Source organism: Planococcus citri, chromosome 4 (genome assembly GCF_950023065.1).
Source record: "Planococcus citri chromosome 4, ihPlaCitr1.1, whole genome shotgun sequence".
Taxonomy (NCBI): domain Eukaryota; kingdom Metazoa; phylum Arthropoda; class Insecta; order Hemiptera; family Pseudococcidae; genus Planococcus; species Planococcus citri.
The window spans coordinates 31,668,811-31,689,780 of NC_088680.1; the positions used below are offsets into that span (position 1 = coordinate 31,668,811).

The 20,970-nt window shown below is 36.1% G+C and overlaps 1 protein-coding gene across 3 annotated transcripts in view; it reads left to right on the top strand.

Moving 5' to 3' along the window:
* Window positions 1-20,970, top strand: part of LOC135845613 (probable G-protein coupled receptor CG31760) — a 425,069-nt gene that overhangs the window by 276,155 nt on the left and 127,944 nt on the right. For all 3 annotated transcript variants that reach the window (XM_065364298.1, XM_065364296.1, XM_065364297.1), the window contains exon 8: window positions 4,323-4,432. In XM_065364298.1, coding sequence (XP_065220370.1) covers window positions 4,323-4,432 — 110 coding nt within the window. The remainder of the gene's footprint in view (window positions 1-4,322; window positions 4,433-20,970) is intronic.

Consider the following 20,970-nt stretch of genomic DNA (forward strand, 5'->3'; position numbering starts at 1 on the left):
ACAAAATTTACGATGTTTTCAGATAGAAAAAAAAATCGCAGAAGCCCTATTTATGGACCAATTTTGATAATTTAAAAAATATAATATGGTTAACACATTGCTCTATATACAATACTAGGGGGCGTAGCCCCCTGGCCGCTTCGCGGCTCAACCCCCATACTCGTTCCTCGGGCTTCGCCCTCGGAACTCGCTCTTGGGGGCTGCGCCCCCAAACCCCCCTTCGCTCACTCTCAGAAAAGGTTTGTTCCCTTTGATCAAAATGATGGATGATAGACGCGAAAGCAAAGCACCAAAGATAGACGGTTTAACATTATAACATTTTAGCATAGCAATAATATCTGTTTCTGTTGACAATGACAATTGACAATTTCACGCTTCATCGATTTGCATTGCATAAATCATAATCCTCGCATTGTAAGAATTCCGCTGTTGGATGAGTGGGAGGTTTGTATGCGCGCGCATGTCGCGTGATCCTGTCTGGAATAACGACATGGCGATGCGTTGTAGGTTGGTGGTTGTGTGTATGCTTGTGTGGGTGTATATAAGTACACGCATCATCTTAACGGTTTTTTGTTTCAAGATTCCATAAAAAACGATCAAAATCGCGCGATCTGAGCAACTTTTTTCTAATCTGTTTTCACCATTTTACAGAGCATGAAATTTCGAACATTTCCCTCGTTGACAGTACCCATCTAACGTTTTTAGTTTTCCAGATAATTTAATTCAAATTTAATTCAAATTTGGATTCAAAATAGCTCAAAAACTAAAAACCCCAGAGGGGTAACGTAATCGAGGGAAATGTTCAGGATTTAATGCTCTTTAAAATGAGATATTAACCACCCTTCTAGCCTTTTTCGTTCTTGATATATTTGAGAATAATCGAAAAAACGGCAAAAACAGCCCACTTCAACTCAAAATTTGGGCCCTTTAATTACAAAATTTTTGCCCTCGCGCATTTTACCTATATTCTAGAGAGGTTAAGCTGTCGATTAAAAAAAAAATTAGCGCTCTAGGTGCCATAGATCGGGCTGGGAATTTTTTTCCGATTTTTCGGGTATTTTTTGGGTATTTATTTTTCTTACAGCTGTATAGTATAGATACATGTATAATAATAATTTTAATGCACTCATCTTTGGAAAATATTTAATGAATCCAAAAAATTGGAACGTGCGAGTATTATTTCAAAAACAAAAGTCACTTTTACTCTTCATTTTTTCGTGGCTTTTTTTATTTTCGAAACTTGCATCACCATACACAGAAAAATTTGTCAGATACTCCTCTATCAGAAAAAAAGTGTAGGATCCTATTTTCATTATTGTGTATTCTGTGACGACATAGGTACCTACAGCCGAAATAACGTGATGTGTCCATTTTCAGCCCAGTTGACGGTATTCAAACTTTTCTGGAAGTTTTAACCCATTTCTATATGTCCTACGTATATGACACTTGTTTCAAAAATTTTTAAAAATAATGGCTCAATTTCGCACCTTTTCTTCTGAAAAACTTGAAAACATTTTCAAATAATATTTTTCAATTTTTCAATTTTTTCTCCATTCAAGTAGATGCTTTTTATTCTCGATTTCAGAATTTGAGATCCAACCTACTTACATTCGTCAATTTCTGGAGGGTGATAAGTGATGGGTGCAAGACAAAGGTGCAGCTTTGAATAAGGCACTAATAACGCTGAAATTTTGTTCGAATATACTTTGAACATCATAGAAGTGCCTTTTGATATAAGGTGCACGGGGGAAGTTGGAATTCGGGGTAAGTTAGAAAACTTGCTCTAGCGCCTAGAGGTTTATATCTGGCGAAGTGCCACTAAAGGTCACTTGAGGGTACTACCCCTACTTCATCACGGCCTAAAAATTTTCGCGATTCAGTTTCATTTTAGATGTCTTTGGTTCAATTGTATTTTGTTGTTGTTTTGAACTTGTTTTGAATTTGGTCTAAAATACAGACTTTCTATTTCTTGGTTTTTCGCATATAGCGGACGAACCGTGCGTCCTAGTGAAAATCTGATGAGAGTGATTTCAAAGAGAATCAAATTCTCTACAATTTTGTTTCTTTGCAATTTTTCTAGGACGCTCCGTTTGTGATCTACGGCTCTGCAAAGTTTAGCCTGTTCTGACTTCCCCCAATTGGGGGAAGTCAGAACAGTTTATATTTTATTCCACTGAGCGAAAGCTACTGTGTCAATCGCGCTTAAATTTTCACCATAGGTTAAGAACCCTTATGGGAACCTACATAATAAATTTGATCCATATTGGTTCATTAGAAGGGGAGTAACAGCTGGTCAAAGTTGAAATTGCGAAAAATCATTCTGACTTGCCCCGGTGCACCTTACCTACATCTATCCCAGGTTTTGTTTGGTTGTACTTTTAATAAATACCTATATGTACTTACCATTTTTTCAAAAGAGCCTTTCAGGATAAGATAGTGAAATCCGCACTCCTCCAATTTTGATGAAACTCATCCAAGATGTTAGTTTGAGAGTAAAACCATCCCAAAAAAATGTTTGAGTTGACCCCCCCCCAACCCGAGAAATGTGCCCATACGTGCTCAAAATTCAAAATTCTCCTTCTCCGAGGGGGTGGTCCAAAAATGTTGAAACTTTCATAAAAAACAGTCACTATAAGTAGGTGCGCGTGTGAAATTTTTTTCAAAAAATAATTTTTATACATATTCGGGAGGTTTTTATGGGAGGGTTGAAAATTTCAAAAATTTGTATTGTAGGAAAAAATGGGGAGTGGGCACTCTGCGAAATTTTCTCAAAAATTTAGTTACACCCTAAACATATAATTTTCCAATGGTCCCAAAGGAGGGGGGGTGGTGGTGCAATAACATGTTCAAAAAAAAAAGAAAGTTTGAAAAAAAAACACGTATCTCCAGTGGTACTACTGCGCGTTTTGTTCCACGGCACCATCGTGAGAAAACTTCACCTATCCCACGCTCTCAAACTTGGATTTTTTTTTAGACCCTATTGAAATACCACAATTTCCATCGAAGGTTTTTTTGGTGAATACTTTCTAGGGTGGTGTGGTGACATTTAAAAATCTCCATTCCATAAAAGTTTAGTATCAGCAAACCACACCAACACGATTACTTACTTAAATAGTTTGAATTGTGGCGGATTTACAGAAGTAAGGAAGCGAACAAAACACAACACTCTGTTCGTAAGTTACCGTACTACATGCAACTTTCATTCATCTGGTATTCTGAACAGTGCTTTTTTTAAAAATAAACTTTTGCTTGCGATGCAAGAAAAATGTAACCTCAGAACAAGTTTTCGTGAGAATAAAGTAATATGACCTAATTCCAACCATTTTTTTTTTCAAACATATTTTTAGGTATCTAGATTGATTTTTTTTTGGAAAATAGGGTAGAGTTTGTTACTATTCGATAAAGAAAGTATTCAAGATACATTTAGTCATCAACAGACGGGATATTGAAAGTGGTTGAATTAGGCACTGGGTGGAATTAGGTCACTTTACCTTCACTGAAAGAAATGATTTTCAAAACGCTTTATTCAGTCCCGAAATTGATGCAATGGTTACTGCACAGTACAGTAATTTTCAAATTACCTCATTGTAATGTAATGATTACATAGGTTAAATCAGAGAATGCATCAAGTGATGGAATGAGTACATCGCCAGGATGGATTTATTGCATCATTTCTATGTTCTCATTACATTTCTTTGGGGACTCGGTCCTGCAGACATAGTATTCAAAACATCACTTGGTGGGTAATAATTACATTGTATAGTAAGCAATGATTACATTCCTTAAACATGACTGTGAACCATGTAGTGATTTACTGAATACAGTACATAAACGATGTACTGAGTACATCACCGTACTGCAATGAAATCATTTTTTTCAAACAGTGAAAAACCTATAAATACTTCGAGGGTCTGAATGAAATATTCTACTCGCAGCCATGTTGTTAAGTGTAGGTTGTTAGGAACGAAAGGTCGCAGGTTTGGATCCCAGTCAGGTAGGAAAATTTTCTTAGGGAAATTAGGTCTAGAAACATTCATTTAGATGTGCGGAGAAAAGTGAAATTGATAGTACCTATTCCCACTTTTTAAATATTGTTGAATAAAAGCAATGGAATGGTTACTGCACTTCTATGTAATATGTAGTTACTTCTCTAAATATGTACTGATTAATGCGTTTCATTCCTATACCAAAATTATCGCGTTTTAATGCACTGAGTGCATCATTTTAATGTTAACTATTACTGTTTATTTCTTTCAGTGTTAAAATGTTTTTATGCAAACAACAAAAATTGATAAGATCACACTTTTATGCCTCTATTTCAGCCTATAGTGATGTATCCGGCACCAACGATGATTACCTGTACAATAAAAGTTTGGCTAAGAGAAATCGGATTTTCTATCACATATGGAGCTTTAATGCTGAAAACCTGGAGGTAAGCATTATTTACATTAGATATTATTTCGCACCTTGGGAGTAATAAGGTCACATCTCAAAAAAGTGAAATTTTACAGGAGAGTGATTTTCTTCTTTTTTTTAAACTTGATTCATTATTTTCATCAACTTATAATCAATTGTGAGGAATGAATAGCATGTCATTTTGAAGATTGGGTATCCTACCTTCATTTAGCATAAGAATATTTTGAAAAATAAACTCTTAAAGAGGAAATATTTCAATGTTTGGAAAACATTTTGAGTTATAACCTTTCATAAAAAGTGATCTGGAGGCGAAAAAAAGCGTCCAAAAAAAATTTCATGAGAACAAAATTGTAGAGAATTAAATGCATTTTTTACATGATCTAAGCAGCATACCCGACTCAAAGTGTTATTTTTGGTTGCAGGGGGTCATGCAAACCCCAAAAATGCAAAAACATCAAAATCGATTTTTTTTGAGATGTGACCTTATTACTCCCGAGGTGCGATTTATCGGAGGAAAATATACCTACCTTATCCGGCAAAACACCCGATTTGTTCGAGTTTATAGATTTTATACAGTTCAGGGGAAACTATCCAATTAATTTCAATTTTCTGCTGTTGTCTTGCGGTGGCCTTATCTTTGTTCTTAGTTCTCAGAAAACGAGTAGGGGCTGATGAATGAATCTTGGGTAGGATACAAAAATCACAAAAGTCCGAGCTGGCTCATTTAAAAATTCCCAAGTATGAAAAAAAAATGTATGCCTATAATATACGAGTAGATTGTACCTAGCTACCTGATACCTACGTACTTAGATACCAGATAGTAAGGGTAAGGGCACCAATTATGGACCAGTCCGCAATATGGACCAGCGCCAGTTTTTGTTGGTATTTAGCGCAATCTGTCAGGAAAAAATGTATGCCGATGTATTTTTCACCAAAAAACGAATGAGACAAATTTACAGCTGTAAAGTCAAAACTCGCTGAGAAATTTACAAAAAACAGTTTTGAGACACTGAAATTTTTTTTAGTGTGTTTTTCAACTTTTATTAAAATATAGTTTTTTCAACCTGGACTGCGCTCTAATTATTTTTTGGAAACCATTCATGCGCCAAATTCTACCTTGGTCTTTTGCCTACCTTTGAGTGCAAAAACGAAAATTGCATCTCAAATAGCAAAGGCGCTATTTGAATCCGCGCAAAGGTCTCAAAAAGGTATGATTTAGGGACATAGTTGCTCAAATTGTACCACCAGTTTCTCAAATCGTACCCATGAATGAAATTGATAGAAATAAAGCTCTATGACCTCCTACCACCTCAAAGTTAAATTTTAATTTTCCCTGTGGGGCCATATCATGTTTCCTCCCGCTCTTTGACCTTCATTCCTTCATCTGACCCAAATCAATATTATTTTCACCATATTTCTCCAAAGAGCCCTCCCATATGTTCCTCAGACCAGTTTCCACATTTTTTCTTTTCAACATCTGATGATGTTACATTTCTGTAATGAAATCATTGGGCAACCATCAACAAGTACAACAATTTGAGCAAATCACATTTTTTAACATCAATCTTCTATCACTCAGGTTGATGTTGATGAATTTTTTTTATAAATATCTCTAAATGTAGGTAATATTACATACTTTTAAGAGGATTAAACGTAACTTAGCTTTTCAAAATTTTGTTGTCGCAATTACCTTACATAACAGGTCACTTTTTTAATGGAAGATGCAATTTTTCTAAAAAACGTCATAAAAAAACACCAATGATTCAATGTGCCTGATATTGATATCAGGCACCTTGAAATGCATGCTAGTAACATATTTCATCATTAAAAAGTGCTATTTGCGGATACTTTCTGAGATAGAGGGGGTGGTACAATTTGGGTGCTGGCACGATTTTGGCAACCTTACCCTATATGTGGTGTAATTTTCTAAATGTCATTGATGTTTATAATATCAAAAAAGGGCGTAGTTTCTGCTGGAGTGATTAGTTTTTGCTAAAAATGAGGGTATGTGCAGAAATTTTTGGTGAAAAGTTTTTTTTATGGGGTGCGCTAATATGGACCACCTGTGATATTGAATTTTTTACTCATTTTTTACAGGGGCTGAAAAGGGGAATGCTTGAAATACTCTTTTTGTTCATTTCTACAAATAAATATGATGTTTTGAAACGTAAAAATATGTTTATTTTGAAATTCTTTAGGTGGTCCATATTAGGCGTCCAAAATTTTGAACTGTCATTTTGACACTCGTCATTCAACAATTTAAAAAAAATATTCAAAATTAAGCTGCTTAGAATATGTTTTTTTTGTTCATTTCTACAAATAAATATGACCTTTTGAATAATGTGAAAGTATGTTTATTATTTTCAATGAAGCAAAAAATAATAATAATAAAAACAATAATGATGATGTAATAATTACCTGTTTATTTGAACTACAAAGCTGCAACCATTAAATCAACACAGGAACAATATAGGTAACACTATTATTCTTAACTGAAGCAAGCCATAAAGAATGCCAACTAGAATGGTGTATACTTCACAAAGGTTTCACATAAAATGAACTGCCAATTTCTTTTATTGCCAGAGGTAACCAAACACATTGGAGGGAAACACCCCACCAAGTCACTCCCACTTGAAATACACAGCTGACAGACTGGGGGTGTAACAGGTAATCTATACCCTCCGCCTTAATGATTCTCAATTGGTGTCCAATAGGTACAAAAAACGGTTGGATAGCTTAAGAGAACATTCATTGCCAATAAAATTTCATTTCTCAAAGAAGCGAAACCAATATTGTGCTACGCACACTAAAAAATGTGTACTCAGACTCACTGAAAATTTTCAATAAACTCAATTTTAAATTGACATAAGCGTACAAAATTCATAAATTATTGTAGGTACCTACTTCAAAAAACATTAGATACCTGTCGAGTTATCGAGTTATGAAGAATTTTTCTGATTTGGTGTATTAAATATTGATTACGGGCAAGGTGGCTATAAAAGAATGAAGAACGAAGATAGTAATAACTTTGTATTTTTTGGCATACGAAACGAAAACCTGGTCAAGTTTTTCTACTTTTTTGGATTTCTGATAGGTACGATATTCTTATTGACATTTGATATCATTTTTTTCGGGCATTGTATGTATGTACTTATGTTAATGATTCACCGACAAACTCGGAAATCAGAACTATAGGGTTATATTTGAAATGAGCTGGATGTTTATTATGAAAGGTGCAGAGAAAGTATTTTACGATGTCGTCGTCATTACCGCAATCTTAAGCCTGAAATGGCCTATCATCTGCTACACTGATTACCTACATACGTGTAAAATCCGTGTACAACATAATTATAGTACCTACATGTCTCGAATTTGGCCAATTTTGCTCTTACATTACATAGGTATTTGTGAAGGGGAAAAGACAATTTGTGAAATGTCGAATCCAATGCTTCGAAAATGAAACAATCGGCTACAAAATTTTGTGAATTATTCGTATTTTCTCGTGTGTACGAACTAGAATAGTGGGGAGAGGGGGGCGGGTCGCGAAAAAAATTAGAAATTTTTTTTCCCATCAAATTCAAATTCAAATTCTTTATTGTAGTCGACAGCTTTCGCTGTATTAACCATAAATAAGGGACACACCCTAATGTAGGTATATACATTTTACTTTACCTACTGAATTATACATACTTACTTATTTTCATTCTGAACTGTTTAAACAAAAATCATTGTAACTCAATCGATGATTCACCTTATAAAATTATAAAACATCAAGAATAAGGAAATACGTATCTATACCCACGTTCTCTTATATGCAGATTTTACCCACCACGTTGGTAACTGTTTAATATGCAAGCAACCAACTTCGTTCCTCAGTTTTATAAATCCAAAACAATTTCATTTCATCACCTTTTTTATTACTTATATTTCGTAGACACTTATTGACAATGATTCGATTCGAACGTTTATTTCTATAGCTAAAGAAATACTGTCAAATGTATCTCCTTATTGAGAAGATAAAAACAATATTACAAGGCCTCAGGCTGCAGACAGTACAAATAGTGTTATATTGAAATTACGTAGGTCTTAAATTGATTTTATATCTGTAAGAAACGAGCAATTTTCTTTAGCAAGTCGTAATAGGACAATGTAAAATACATACTTGGATCAACTAAAAAAAAAATGCGGATGATATTGAAAATTGTTAGGTACCTTTTATAAATTTTAAAAATAGACTTTTCTTAAAAGAAAACAAGCAGTAGGGTGCTTCATGTGATTTTTTTTTTTTTTTGAAATTCAAGTATGAATTAGATGAAAAAATTACATCAAATTTATACTTTTTCTTTAGGTAGGTTCTTGCTTTTCAACTATTTTATATTTCCACCTTCAATGAGCTTCGGGATTGAAAAATTGTCATCGAATCTTCATTAATATTATTTTAAAAATCTTACCAAGGACTACACTTACTTATCATGCGTTGTAGAGGGGATAACGTTTTGTAAGACTGCTTGGCTCCAAGGCCCCTCCCACCACTACCAAAAAAATGACTTCAAATTCGAATTTTATGACCTTCAAACAACATATTACACATCGATTAGAGTCGAATCCTAATTATAACCATTTTGGGGGAGGGGCCTGTGGCCCACTTTGTGCCACTATTACCTAACATTAATTTTATCACTTCGAAGGGTATAGTGCACACTGCACAGTGGGCTGTGAGCACCCTCAAAACGGGCGTAATTTAAAAACTTACAAGAAACTTGAAAACAATTGTAAAATGATATCCTCCTTTATGTTTTTGGGGTCGCAGAATACGAATTTGACAATTTTTTTTTGTAGAGGTAAGAGGAGAGGGGTGAGGGGGGGTCAAAAATACGAAATTTGACCATAATAACGTGTGATATGTCGATATGTATGTGTTTTCGAGGGTGTAGATCACGAATTTGACAATATTTTTTTCTTTGGGGTGAATAGTGGGGGATGAAGGGAGCAAAAACGGTGAAAAATTCAAAATTCCATAAGGCTTTTGACGTATTGCGGGTTGCATATCGGTTTGCCTGAACTTTATCAATTTGGTGGGCATTCTTGTCAGTGAGTATCAAAATTTCATATTTTGAGCAATTTTCACAAGGTGTTTTTGAAAGTGTATTCCACGGTAAGATAGGCGAAATGGCCCTGTTCCCAGATTTGGAAAATTATGATGGATTATTGTTGGGTACCTCCAATGAAAATTTTCGAGCGGAATTTCCGCCCCCCCAACCTTGGACAGTATAGCCAAAAAACGCGTTTTTTGGGAGAAAAATTCTGTATCCGTGAGTAGTGAATAGAAAATTCTGGTACCCGCGGAATATGTAAGGAAAGCCTGGGCCTTTCAACATGATTTTTTTTTTCAAACATTTTTATCATAGTGGTGGGGGTAAAATTGACAAAAGAAAGCATTGAACCGTCACAGCTCCGAGCTATATGGTTTATCATAAAAACTGTTTTCGCCAAAATGTGTCTTTTTACACGTACTTTCTTCCTACCAATCCATAAAATTAAAATTTTGTCTGAAAAAGGCTCATATTTGCAAAAAAACCCTAAAAAATACGCGTTTTCCCCGTTTTTTTGCAAAATTATGCGAAATATGTAAACAATTTATAGAACAAAAAATATTAAGCGTCAAATTTTACCCAAGAGAACGTGGCCAAAAGGTTGTCAAAACGCTCATCTACTGAGCTAAGCGCGCGTAAACACCGCATCTTTGCTGCAAAGTCATCAGATGCGAGGTACATACCTATTATGGTACCTGCACTTTCTGATAATGATTAAAAAATCCTCACTTTTGTCGAAATTGTCAAAAAACACAGTGTTTTTAGCCATAATTGTCGAAAAATAATCTTATCACGTTATCATTTTTGTAAAAATAAACAAGAAGCCCTGCTATTTGCTAATATTATTAAAAAATCTCAACTTCTTTTGCAAAAATAGCAAAAAAGCACAATGTTTTTTGCAAAATGTTTTTAAAAATCTTATACTTAGCCAGAAAAATTGTCTAAAAAGAATCATTTTTGCCAAAATTGTACAGAAGTTTCTTTTTTAAAAAAATTATAAAAAAATCCCAATATTTGTTAAAATTGCCAAAAAAGTACTGTTTATTTGGCCAGAATTGTTGAAAAATACCTTTTTTAGACGTTATCAAAAAAGTGTTTCTGCCTAAATTATCAAAAAAGTATCGTTAATGTCAAAATTATAAAGAAGTTCCTTTTATGTAAAAATTATAAAAAACTCCTATTACCAAAAAATTCCTGCTTTTTGCCGAAATGTTCAAAAAAATCCTGTTGCCAAAATTGACAAAAATTCTTGCTTTTGCCTAAATTATCCTAAAAAGACCTGTTTTTTGCCAAATCATTGTCAAAATTTATTACTTTCACACCTACTGCTTACTGAGTGCCGTGTACAGCCACCTGGGCTAGGGAACTATAACAGGCAGTATGCTGGACCGCCATTGTCATTCCTTCCCAGAACGAAAGCAAACGAAACGCCGTAAGTACCCATACAATAATTCTTCGTGTAATAAACGCAATTTTTTCGTATGTTCGCGAGTTCGGGTGAACTTCTATGTGGTCTCAAATTAAAGACAATGAAATTCCCTATCGATTGATGTTAAATTTTTGTCATTTCGAGTAAAAATAACCATTTCATGAATACTTCTATTCTACAGATTTTTGCATGCTACGTAGGTCATCTTTAAACTAAAAATTCTCAAAATTTTCAGTGCATACATGTACGTTTCAAAAGACCAAAATGTTCGGAATTTCATCCTCTTTAAAATGAGCTATTACCGAAAGCTCTAGATGCAACCGTTCAAAAGTTTTAGAAGATTGAAGTAGCGAAAAGTGGTTACTGATCAAAGATAACTGACTGGTAACAGTGTTTGACGCTTTTAACATTTTTTGTTTTATAAATTTTTTACATATTTCGCATAATTTTGCAAAAAAAACGCGGAAAACGCGTATTCTTCAGGGTTTTTTGCAAATATGAGCCTTTTTCAGACAAAATTTTAATTTTATGGATTGGTAGGAAGAAAGTACGTGTAAAAAGACACATTTTGGCGAAAACAGTTTTTATGATAAACCATTTAGTTCGGAGCTGTGGTGGTTCAAAGCTTTCTATTGTCAATTTTACCCCCACCACTATGATAAAAATTTTTGAAAAAAATCATGTTGAAAGGCCCAGGCTTCCCCTACATATTCCGCGTGGTACCAGAATTTTCTATTCACTACTCACGGATACAGAATTTTTCTCCCAAAAAACGCATTTTTGGCTATGCTGGCCAAGAGGGGTGGGTTTGGGGGCGAAAATTCCGCTCGAAAATTGGAGGTACCCAACAATAATCCATCATAATTTTCCAAATCTGGGAACAGGGCCATTTCGCCTATCTTACCGTGGAATACCCTTTATAGCTTTTATTTAGTTTTTACTTCAATTTTAATTAAACGCTGTTAAGCCCTGTAATGGAAAAAGATCCTCTCTTCGTCGAGGTTTAACTTTCTTTGAATCTCGACAAAGAGCGAATCTTTTTCCATTACAGAGATTAACAGTGTTTAAAACAGAATTAAAAACTAAATAAAAGCTATAAAGGCTGTATGTGTATAAGTATGGCGAATTTGCCCCCGAGAGCTTCAGTGTTGATATTTGCATGGAAGGTGGGCAGCTGGGCACCCTTGAGGACCTTCCGTCACGAAAGTTTCAGACCACCAAACCGCCCCGTTTTTGAGAAACCCTTCCTTTTTCTGAAATTACAATGAAAATTTTTTTCTCAGTCCTATGTGAACCGATTTTTTCAATTTTTTGGTATGTTGTAAACATCCATAAGAGGTATCTCCACAAAAATTTTCACCCCTCTCCCCCCAAATGACTTTTATTAGCTTTGTTTGCCCGTTTTAGCAATGATCATGATTCTGCACAAAAATGGGAATAGCATTTTTAAAAATGTTTTTTCGACCCCCAAAAAACATTTTTTTTTTCAAAAAAAAATATTTTGGTTGGTCGTGGACAAAAATTGAAAAAACTAACAGAGGGGGTAAAAATGAATTGTGGTGTAAATTATTGTTTTTGGTAAACGAGGTGTCGTTTCCATATGAATCGAACACCCCGAACACGAATATGACGTCCAATTTAATGCTACCCTCAACCACATCCCTCCAGTGCCTCTGCCTCCACCTCAATTTTTACTATTATACTAAAAATTGAGCTATATAATAATATTGGTGTCGTTCTCATATGAATCAAACACCCCGAACACGAATATGAAGTCAAATTTTATGCTATCCTCATCCACACATCTCAGGTGCCTCTGCCCCAACTAAATTTTTACTATACTAAAAGTTGAGCTATTTTCATAATATTAGTGTCGTTTTCATATGAATCAAACACACCGAACACGAATATGAAGTCAAATTTTATGCTACCCTCAATCACGCCCCTCCGGTGCTTCTACCCCCCTCAACTATTACTATATTAAAAGTTGAGCTATTTTCATAGTGTTGGTGTCATTTTCATATGACTCGAATACCCCGAACACGAATATGACGTCCAATTTAATGCTACCCCCAACCACACCCCTCCAGTGAGGTGCATGTCCACGGCCCCCCCACCCCCGCCGATGGACTTGAAACATATGCCATTCGTTTGTGCTACGTTTGTGCTGGTTTGTGCTGAAAAGTTTTTCGTTTGTGCTGCCCCCCTTCCCGAGATAATTGAGAAAACTTTTGGGGGGGCTGTAGACATGGGAGCGCCCCCCCACTTTCAGCTAGGAGGTCCGAAATGGTGTCAATCGTTTGTGCTACGTTTGTGCTGGTTTGTGCTGAAAAGCTTTTCGTTTGTGCTGCTCCCGTTCCTGTGGTATCGAGGGGTTATTTGTGGGGGGGCCGTAGACATGAATTTTAAAAAAGGGGTTAGACGAAAGTTTGAAAAGAGAAAAATATATGTATCTGTTGTGCTTCGTTTGTGCTGGTTTGTGCTGCCACCCATAACCCTATAACTCCCCCCCCCCACTGAAATAGGGCTTTTCACCATTTATCAAGATTTTTAAAAAAATCGAAATTTGATCTACGCCCCCCACAGAGCTGAAATTTTGCACAGCTGTTCTTAAGGGTCTGAGTAGACGACCCGATTTTTTTCGACCTCAAAATTCAAATTTAGCCCCCCAAATGGACCCCCCATTGTTTTGGACCCCCTACAGATACCTTACTGATGCCCCCCCAGGTCCATATTGAAGCAATATTCTATTTAAACCCCGAGGGATACTTCTACCAATTTTCAGATTTTTTCGACAATTTTTCGAAATTTTGTACGTAGTCAAACATAGACTGAAATTTCTTCAACTCAGACTCGAGTTTTTTGAAAATTTGAAAAAACATGAATTTGATCTACGCTCTCTAGAGAGCTGGAATTTTGCACAGCTGTTCTTGAGGGTTTGAGCAGACGGCTCGATTTTTTTCGACTTCAAAAATTAAATTCTACCCCTCCATCGGGGGCACCAAAAATTTGGACACCCCCCCAAAGGTCCGCTAGGGGTTGAAATTGAGCGGGGCTAAATATGAATGAAGAATAAGTTTTGGAGAACAATTGTGACCTCACATGGGTATCATGCAGGTCTGAATTGTTCTTCGAGGCTTGCATTTCTTACTCACGTAGAGTCTCAAAATTTTTCCAAGACGCAATGAATATTTGCTGAATTCAGATTTTAAAAAAATGAAAAATATAAGCGAATTTTTATTATATCTGAGATACGGAACACCTGAGACGGACATGCAGATCCAAAGAGATGAGGTAAGATAGCCCCCCTCCCCGAGTACGTGGTCCTTAATTATACGCACGATGATTGTTTTTTCGAATTTCATCGCTCCCAGTAGCTAGATTGATTCATAATCCCCAAAAAATAAGGTTCTGAAAATAGCTCCAAAATTTTATTTTGACCCGTGTCCGAAATCCCCTGTTTTTTTATGAAAATTAACATAGGTAGGTATGAGAAACACGCAAATCCTATGCCTATATTAAGTGTACTTGCTTCATTACGATGCATTTTGGACGAGAAATAATTGAGGTAGGAAGAGGGGAACTAAGCCCCCGAAATTGAGGTCAAAACCGGGGAAAAAATTCGATTATGAGTAAATTTTGGTATGGTAGTCTTTTTCCATCATGAAACTGGAAAAACCGCCTGGGGTGAACATCGCAGAAAAATTTCTACTCTAAGTGGCTTCTGAGGCGCACCAAGTTTTTTTTAATTATGAAAATTTTTCGAATTTGAGAACTTTTCTGACTTAAAAGTCGAAGTGAATACTCAAATAATTGTATGTATTTGGGATAGGAAGGACTCGAGACAGACTAATGAGCGTGAGAAGAATAGGGGTTATAAATGTACAAAAATTTTAAAAATCGGTATTTTTGTGATTGTAGTACGTTTTATCATCACATTGACTTCATGGACTGTATGATTAAGAGATACGACCTCCGAAGAATAATTGATCCCGTGTGACCCCTTTTTTTTTAGAGGAATTTTTGGTGCCCCCGATGGAGGGGTAGAATTTAATTTTTGAAGTCGAAAAAAATCGAGCCGTCTGCTCAAACCCTCAAGAACAGCTGTGCAAAATTCCAGCTCTCTAGAGAGCGTAGATCAAATTCATGTTTTTTCAAATTTTCAAAAAACTCGAGTCTGAGTTGAAGAAATTTCAGTCTATGTTTGACTACGTACAAAATTTCGAAAAATTGTCGAAAAAATCTGAAAATTGGTAGAAGTATCCCTCGGGGTTTAAATAGAATATTGCTTCAATATGGACCTGGGGGGGCATCAGTAAGGTATCTGTAGGGGGTCCAAAACAATGGGGGGTCCATTTGGGGGGCTAAATTTGAATTTTGAGGTCGAAAAAAATCGGGTCGTCTACTCAGACCCTTAAGAACAGCTGTGCAAAATTTCAGCTCTGTGGGGGGCGTAGATCAAATTTCGATTTTTTTAAAAATCTTGATAAATGGTGAAAAGCCCTATTTCAGTGGGGGGGGGGAGTTATAGGGTTATGGGTGGCAGCACAAACCAGCACAAACGAAGCACAACAGATACATCTATTTTTCTCTTTTCAAACTTTCGTCTAACCCCTTTTTTAAAATTCATGTCTACGGCCCCCCCACAAATAACCCCTCGATACCACAGGAAGGGGAGCAGCACAAACGGAAAGCTTTTCAGCACAAACCAGCACAAACGTAGCACAAACGATTGACACCATTTCGGACCTCCTAGCCGAAAGTGGGGGGGGGGGGCTCCCATGTCTACAGCCCCCCCAAAAGTTTTCTCAATTATCTCGGGAAGGGGGGCAGCACAAACGAAAAACTTTTCAGCACAAACCAGCACAAACGTAGCACAAACGATTGACACCATTTTGGACCTCCTAGCTAAAAGTGGGGGGGGGCTCCCATGTCTACAGCCCCCCCCCAAAAAGTTTTCTCAATTATCTTGGGAAGAATGGCAGCACAAACGAAAAACTTTTCAGCACAAACCAGCACAAACGTAGCACAAACGAATGGCATATGTTTCAAGTCCATCGGCGGGGGTGGGGGGCCGTGGACATGCACCTCCTCCAGTGCCTCTGCCTCCACCTCAATTTTTACTATTATACTAAAAATTGAGCTATATAATAATATTGGTATCGTTCTCATATGAATTTTGCTTTTTTTTCTGGTAATCATTTAATATGTTTCTAACCTAGGTATTGGGGTTATCTACATATCGCACCTCGGGAGTAATAAGGTCTCATCTCAAAAAAAATCGATTTTGATGTTTTTGCATTTTTGGGGTTTGCATGACCCCCTGCAACCAAAAATAACACTTTGAGTCGGGTATGCTGCTTAGATCATGTAAAAAATGCAAAGAGCCTAACTCAAAATTTCTACAACATTGCAAGTTGTTTGGAGTTATAAGGTCACATCTCAAAACACTCCTCTTTCTTTGAGTAAAATTCGCACATACAAAGTGTCAGAAAACAGTTTTGATAGTTTTGAACGTTTTTAAGATGTAAAATAATTACAAGGAGTGTATTTTTGGTAGGTTTGTTCCAAAACAAAAAATTTTTAAAATAGAACATTTTTCAGAAAAATTAATTTGCATATACGTATATTGAAATTTTAGTTTTTTGAGAAAAACTCAAAAACTAAGCACTCTAGAAAAAAACTAACGACATTATGTCGATTGGAAATTTAATTCTCTACAATTTTGTTATCATGAAATTTTTTTGGACGTTTTTTTCCGCCTCCAGATCACTTTTTATGAAAGGTTATAACTCAAAATGTTTTCCAAACATTGAAATATTTCCTCTTTAAGAGTTTATTTTTCAAAATATTCTTATGCTAAATGAAGGTAGGATACCCAATCTTCAAAATGACATGCTATTCATTCCTCACAATTGATTATAAGTTGATGAAAATAATGAATCAAGTTTTAAAAAAAAAGAAAATCACTCTCCTGTAAAATTTCACTTTTTTGAGATGTGACCTTATTACTCCCGAGGTGCGATATGTGTCAATTAATTAGTTAAATCTAAAGGTGTTTTGTTCGAGAACTTCACTCATGATTTCATTTGGATGATTTTGAAGGCATTCTTCATGTTTTCTTGCAAATCGTTCTATTTCTTCATCAAGAGTTTTCATATTTAAATTATTAAGGAGTTGGGTATTGCGAATATACCACGGAGCAGCAGTGATTATTCGTAAACATTTGTTTTGAATTCGTTGTATTATTGCAAAGTTGCTCTTTTTTGCGCAGCCCCAAAGTTGGATTCCGTATGTCCATATTTATGAAGTCCAATTTAGGTCTCGTGCAAAGTTACAGCGCTCGTCTTCGACTCGCGCAGTAACTTTGCACTCGTTCATAATCACCCACTTTATTAATCTAGTAATGTAATGTACTATTTCGTCCAAGCAAACAAAAGCAATAAGGGCCATTTTTATTTTAATTTTTAAATTTTTTCTTCGCATATTTTGAGAGAATTTTTAGGATTTTAACAATTTTCGAAAAGATTTTTCGACTTTTTCACTATATGCCTCCGTTAAATCGTGAATTACACTACCCGGTTCACGAGGCTCATAAACAGATAGAGTCAGGATCATAATGTAGTTCGGGATAATCATATTTACGCGAAGAAATATGATTATATTTGAGAATCTACAAAAGTGTAAAAGTCCTCAATTTATTCAAGAAGTACCAACTCCCCCTACATCGCAAGACAGGAGAGGACCTAAGATAACACTTTCTCCCCCTACATTTTGGCACCTTCCATGCAAATATCAATCCTGAAGCTCTCAGGGGGCAAATTCAACATACTTATCCACCTATAGCCTTTCAAAAACACCTTGTGAAAATCACTCAAAATATGAAATTTTGATACTCACTGATAAGAATGCCAACCAAATTGATAAAGTTTAGGCAAATCGATATGCAACCCGTGATACATCAAAAACCTTATTATAATGATGTGTGATATGTCAAAATGTACCTACCAAGTATGAATAATTCAACTGAAAGTAAGTTGATATAGGGCACACTGCCTCCATCGCCCACAGGGGGATGATTTTATGAACCCCTTAAACTGAAAAGTTTGGTAACATGCTCTTTACGAAGGGTAAATAGTTAGCAATTTGTCATTAATTGGAATGGCAGATTTATGATGACAGTTAGGTCTCTGTATCGAGCTCGAGGCTGTGAGTCGATTATTTAAATAGGGAAAAATGCCGACAAAGATCTTAGCCTTTGGTCACATGACTATCTTAAAAAATTATATATACAAGTAGTCCGCGGCATTTTCTCCACTTAGTTCCATTTCCTGCGGTAAGATGGTTCTTCGCCATCCTAGTAATAAGTTTTTATTTGTTAACACCTCACATGTGAAATTATATAATTTGATTTAGACAATTAATTGATCCGATGATCAATTATACCTATTGGAGTTCTTTTCAGTAGTTTGAGGTGTATCCGGACACCTGTAAATTATGCGAAGTGTTACATGAAATCTCGTTTAGTTAAGGTGCCATCGAAGTCCTTAGTATTGGTAGGACAACTGATAGAGATGGTCAATGTGGACAGTTTTCAGGTAAATGTTAAAGCGCATTTATCATCAAGGTAATTGGCTTATTACTAATTATTGTTATAGGTAGGTATATGGAATCGGAGAATTCTATGCCTACCTAATATTTTATTAATGGTGTTTTACATGACTTCATCTTGTATTTTATGTATAGGTTTCTTATTTTTCTACTCGTGAGCAATCCCTAAATAGGAGGATTGCTATGAGGAAATTAATTAAGTGCATCTAGTACTAGTTATAAATTATGCATTTCACTTCCTTATGAAGGATCGTAGTAGACTTAGGCTACCAATAGGTAGAACCGATGTCCTATGTATAAATACGTTATAATAAATTATTTAAATTGTAATGTAGGTTGTCCTTATTTCATCATTCATTACATAGTTTTTGCGTAGTTAAGTCAGGTTATTGGTTAGATAGAGAGCCTTGAGCTATCCAGGCAAATAGGGAAATATTCACCCCTAAGGTGATATTTCTAGAACTCAATAGCATAGGAAAACAAATAATTCCTTCTCTCCCTCTTACCATTAACGTTAGAAATAACTATGTCAAAGTAGATACTTTCCATCAATTTACTGGATTTTAGTTTTTATAAAGTAATTATGAAGATAAAATTCATCTTAAAACCCCGTTTTTCACCTACTGGGCTGCATTTATTAAGGTAAATGCCGCCAGCTCCACCCATATCAAATTTGAAGTTGAAATATGCACTAATCGTTAGTGCACACCCCCTCTCCCACTGAACAAGAAACACTTGGGTGGAGCTGGGGGCATGGTAGCACCACCCACGTGGAATTTCAACTCGAAATTAATGTCAATCGTTAGTGCATCGTTAGTGCACGTAAGTGCATTCATTCATTTCGTTAGTGCGCACCCCTTCCCCCTCACCCAAAAATTTCCGCCCCCGCGACCCCTCAAATGATATGTGGGCGTTGAAAGTTGCATCAATCGTTAGTGCATCGTTGGTGAACTACAATGCATGTGCACATTTTCAGATTCCATTCCCCCTTTGTCCCCACTGAATTAAATTGATATTTAGGTGTTTGGGTGGAGCTGACGATATGTTAGCACCACCCACATCAAATTTCAACTCGAAATTGATGTCAATTGTTAGTGCATCGTTAGTGCACGTAAGTGCATCCATTCATTTCGTTGGTGCTTAGTGCACGCCCCCTTCCCCCTTCCCGGAAAATTTCCACCCCCGCGACCCCCCCAGTGGCATATGGGAAATGAAAACTGAAATTATCTTTAGTGTATTGTTAGCGCACGCAAGTGCATCAATCAATTTCTTTGGTCCCCCCCACCCCAGGGATTCAGCACCACCCTCAGCAAGTTTACCTCAAAATTCACCCCTCACCCCCTACAATACCTATATTTTTTAGAAAAATTGCCCACAATCACATCAATGATGCATTGATACATCTATACTACCAAATTTCAGCTTGTTCTGATGATTGCAACCTTTCAGGCCCCTACGTGGAGTGGATGAACTTTTCAATTTTTCAAATTTTGAAAAAAAATCGAGTCAATTGAGGTACGAAGATTTCAGTCTACATGTAGCCGAGTACGAAAAATCGAATAGTTGAAGAAAAACATTGAAAATTGGTGTAATTGTTCCTCAGGGGTCGAAGTATCATACGAGTTCAATTTCAACTTCCTGCGGACCCTGGTGGTGGGGTCTGCATTTTTGAGTACCCCATAAAGAGGGGTTAAAATCGGAATTTTCGGCTCGAATAAAATCGAATCGTCTCCTGAGACCCTCAAGAACAGGTGGTCAACATTTCAGGTCTCTATGTGGGGTGGATGAAATTTTCGATTTTTCAAATTTTGAAAAAAATCGAGTCTGAGATACAAAGATTTCAGTCTATATTTGGCCTAGTATGAAAAATCGAATATGTAGTTGAAGAAAAAATTTGAAAAATGGTATAATTGTTCTTACGGGGTCGAAGTAGGTATCATACGAGTTCAATTTCAACTTCCTGCGGACCCCTGGAGGTGGTTGGACTCGATAAACATTTCATCTACTCCACGTAGTAGGCTGAAATTTTGACCAGCTGATCTTGAGGGTCTCAGGAGACAATTCGATTTTATTCGAGCCAAAAATTCCAATTTTAACCCCTTTTTATGGGGTACTCAAAAATGTAGACCCCTCTTCCACCACCAGGGGTCCGCAGGAAGTTGAAATTGAACTCGTATGATACTTCAACCCCTTAGGAACAATTACACCAATTTTCAAATTTTTTCTTCAACTATTCGATTTTTCGTACTCGGCCACATGTAGACTGAAATTTTCGAATCTCAGACTCGATTTTCTTCAAAATTTGAAAAATTGAAAATTTCATCCACTCCACGTAGGGGTTTGAAATTTTGACTTCCTGTTCTTGAGGGTCTCAGGAGACGATTCGATTTTATTCGAGCCGTGGCGCGACTCTTCAAAAAA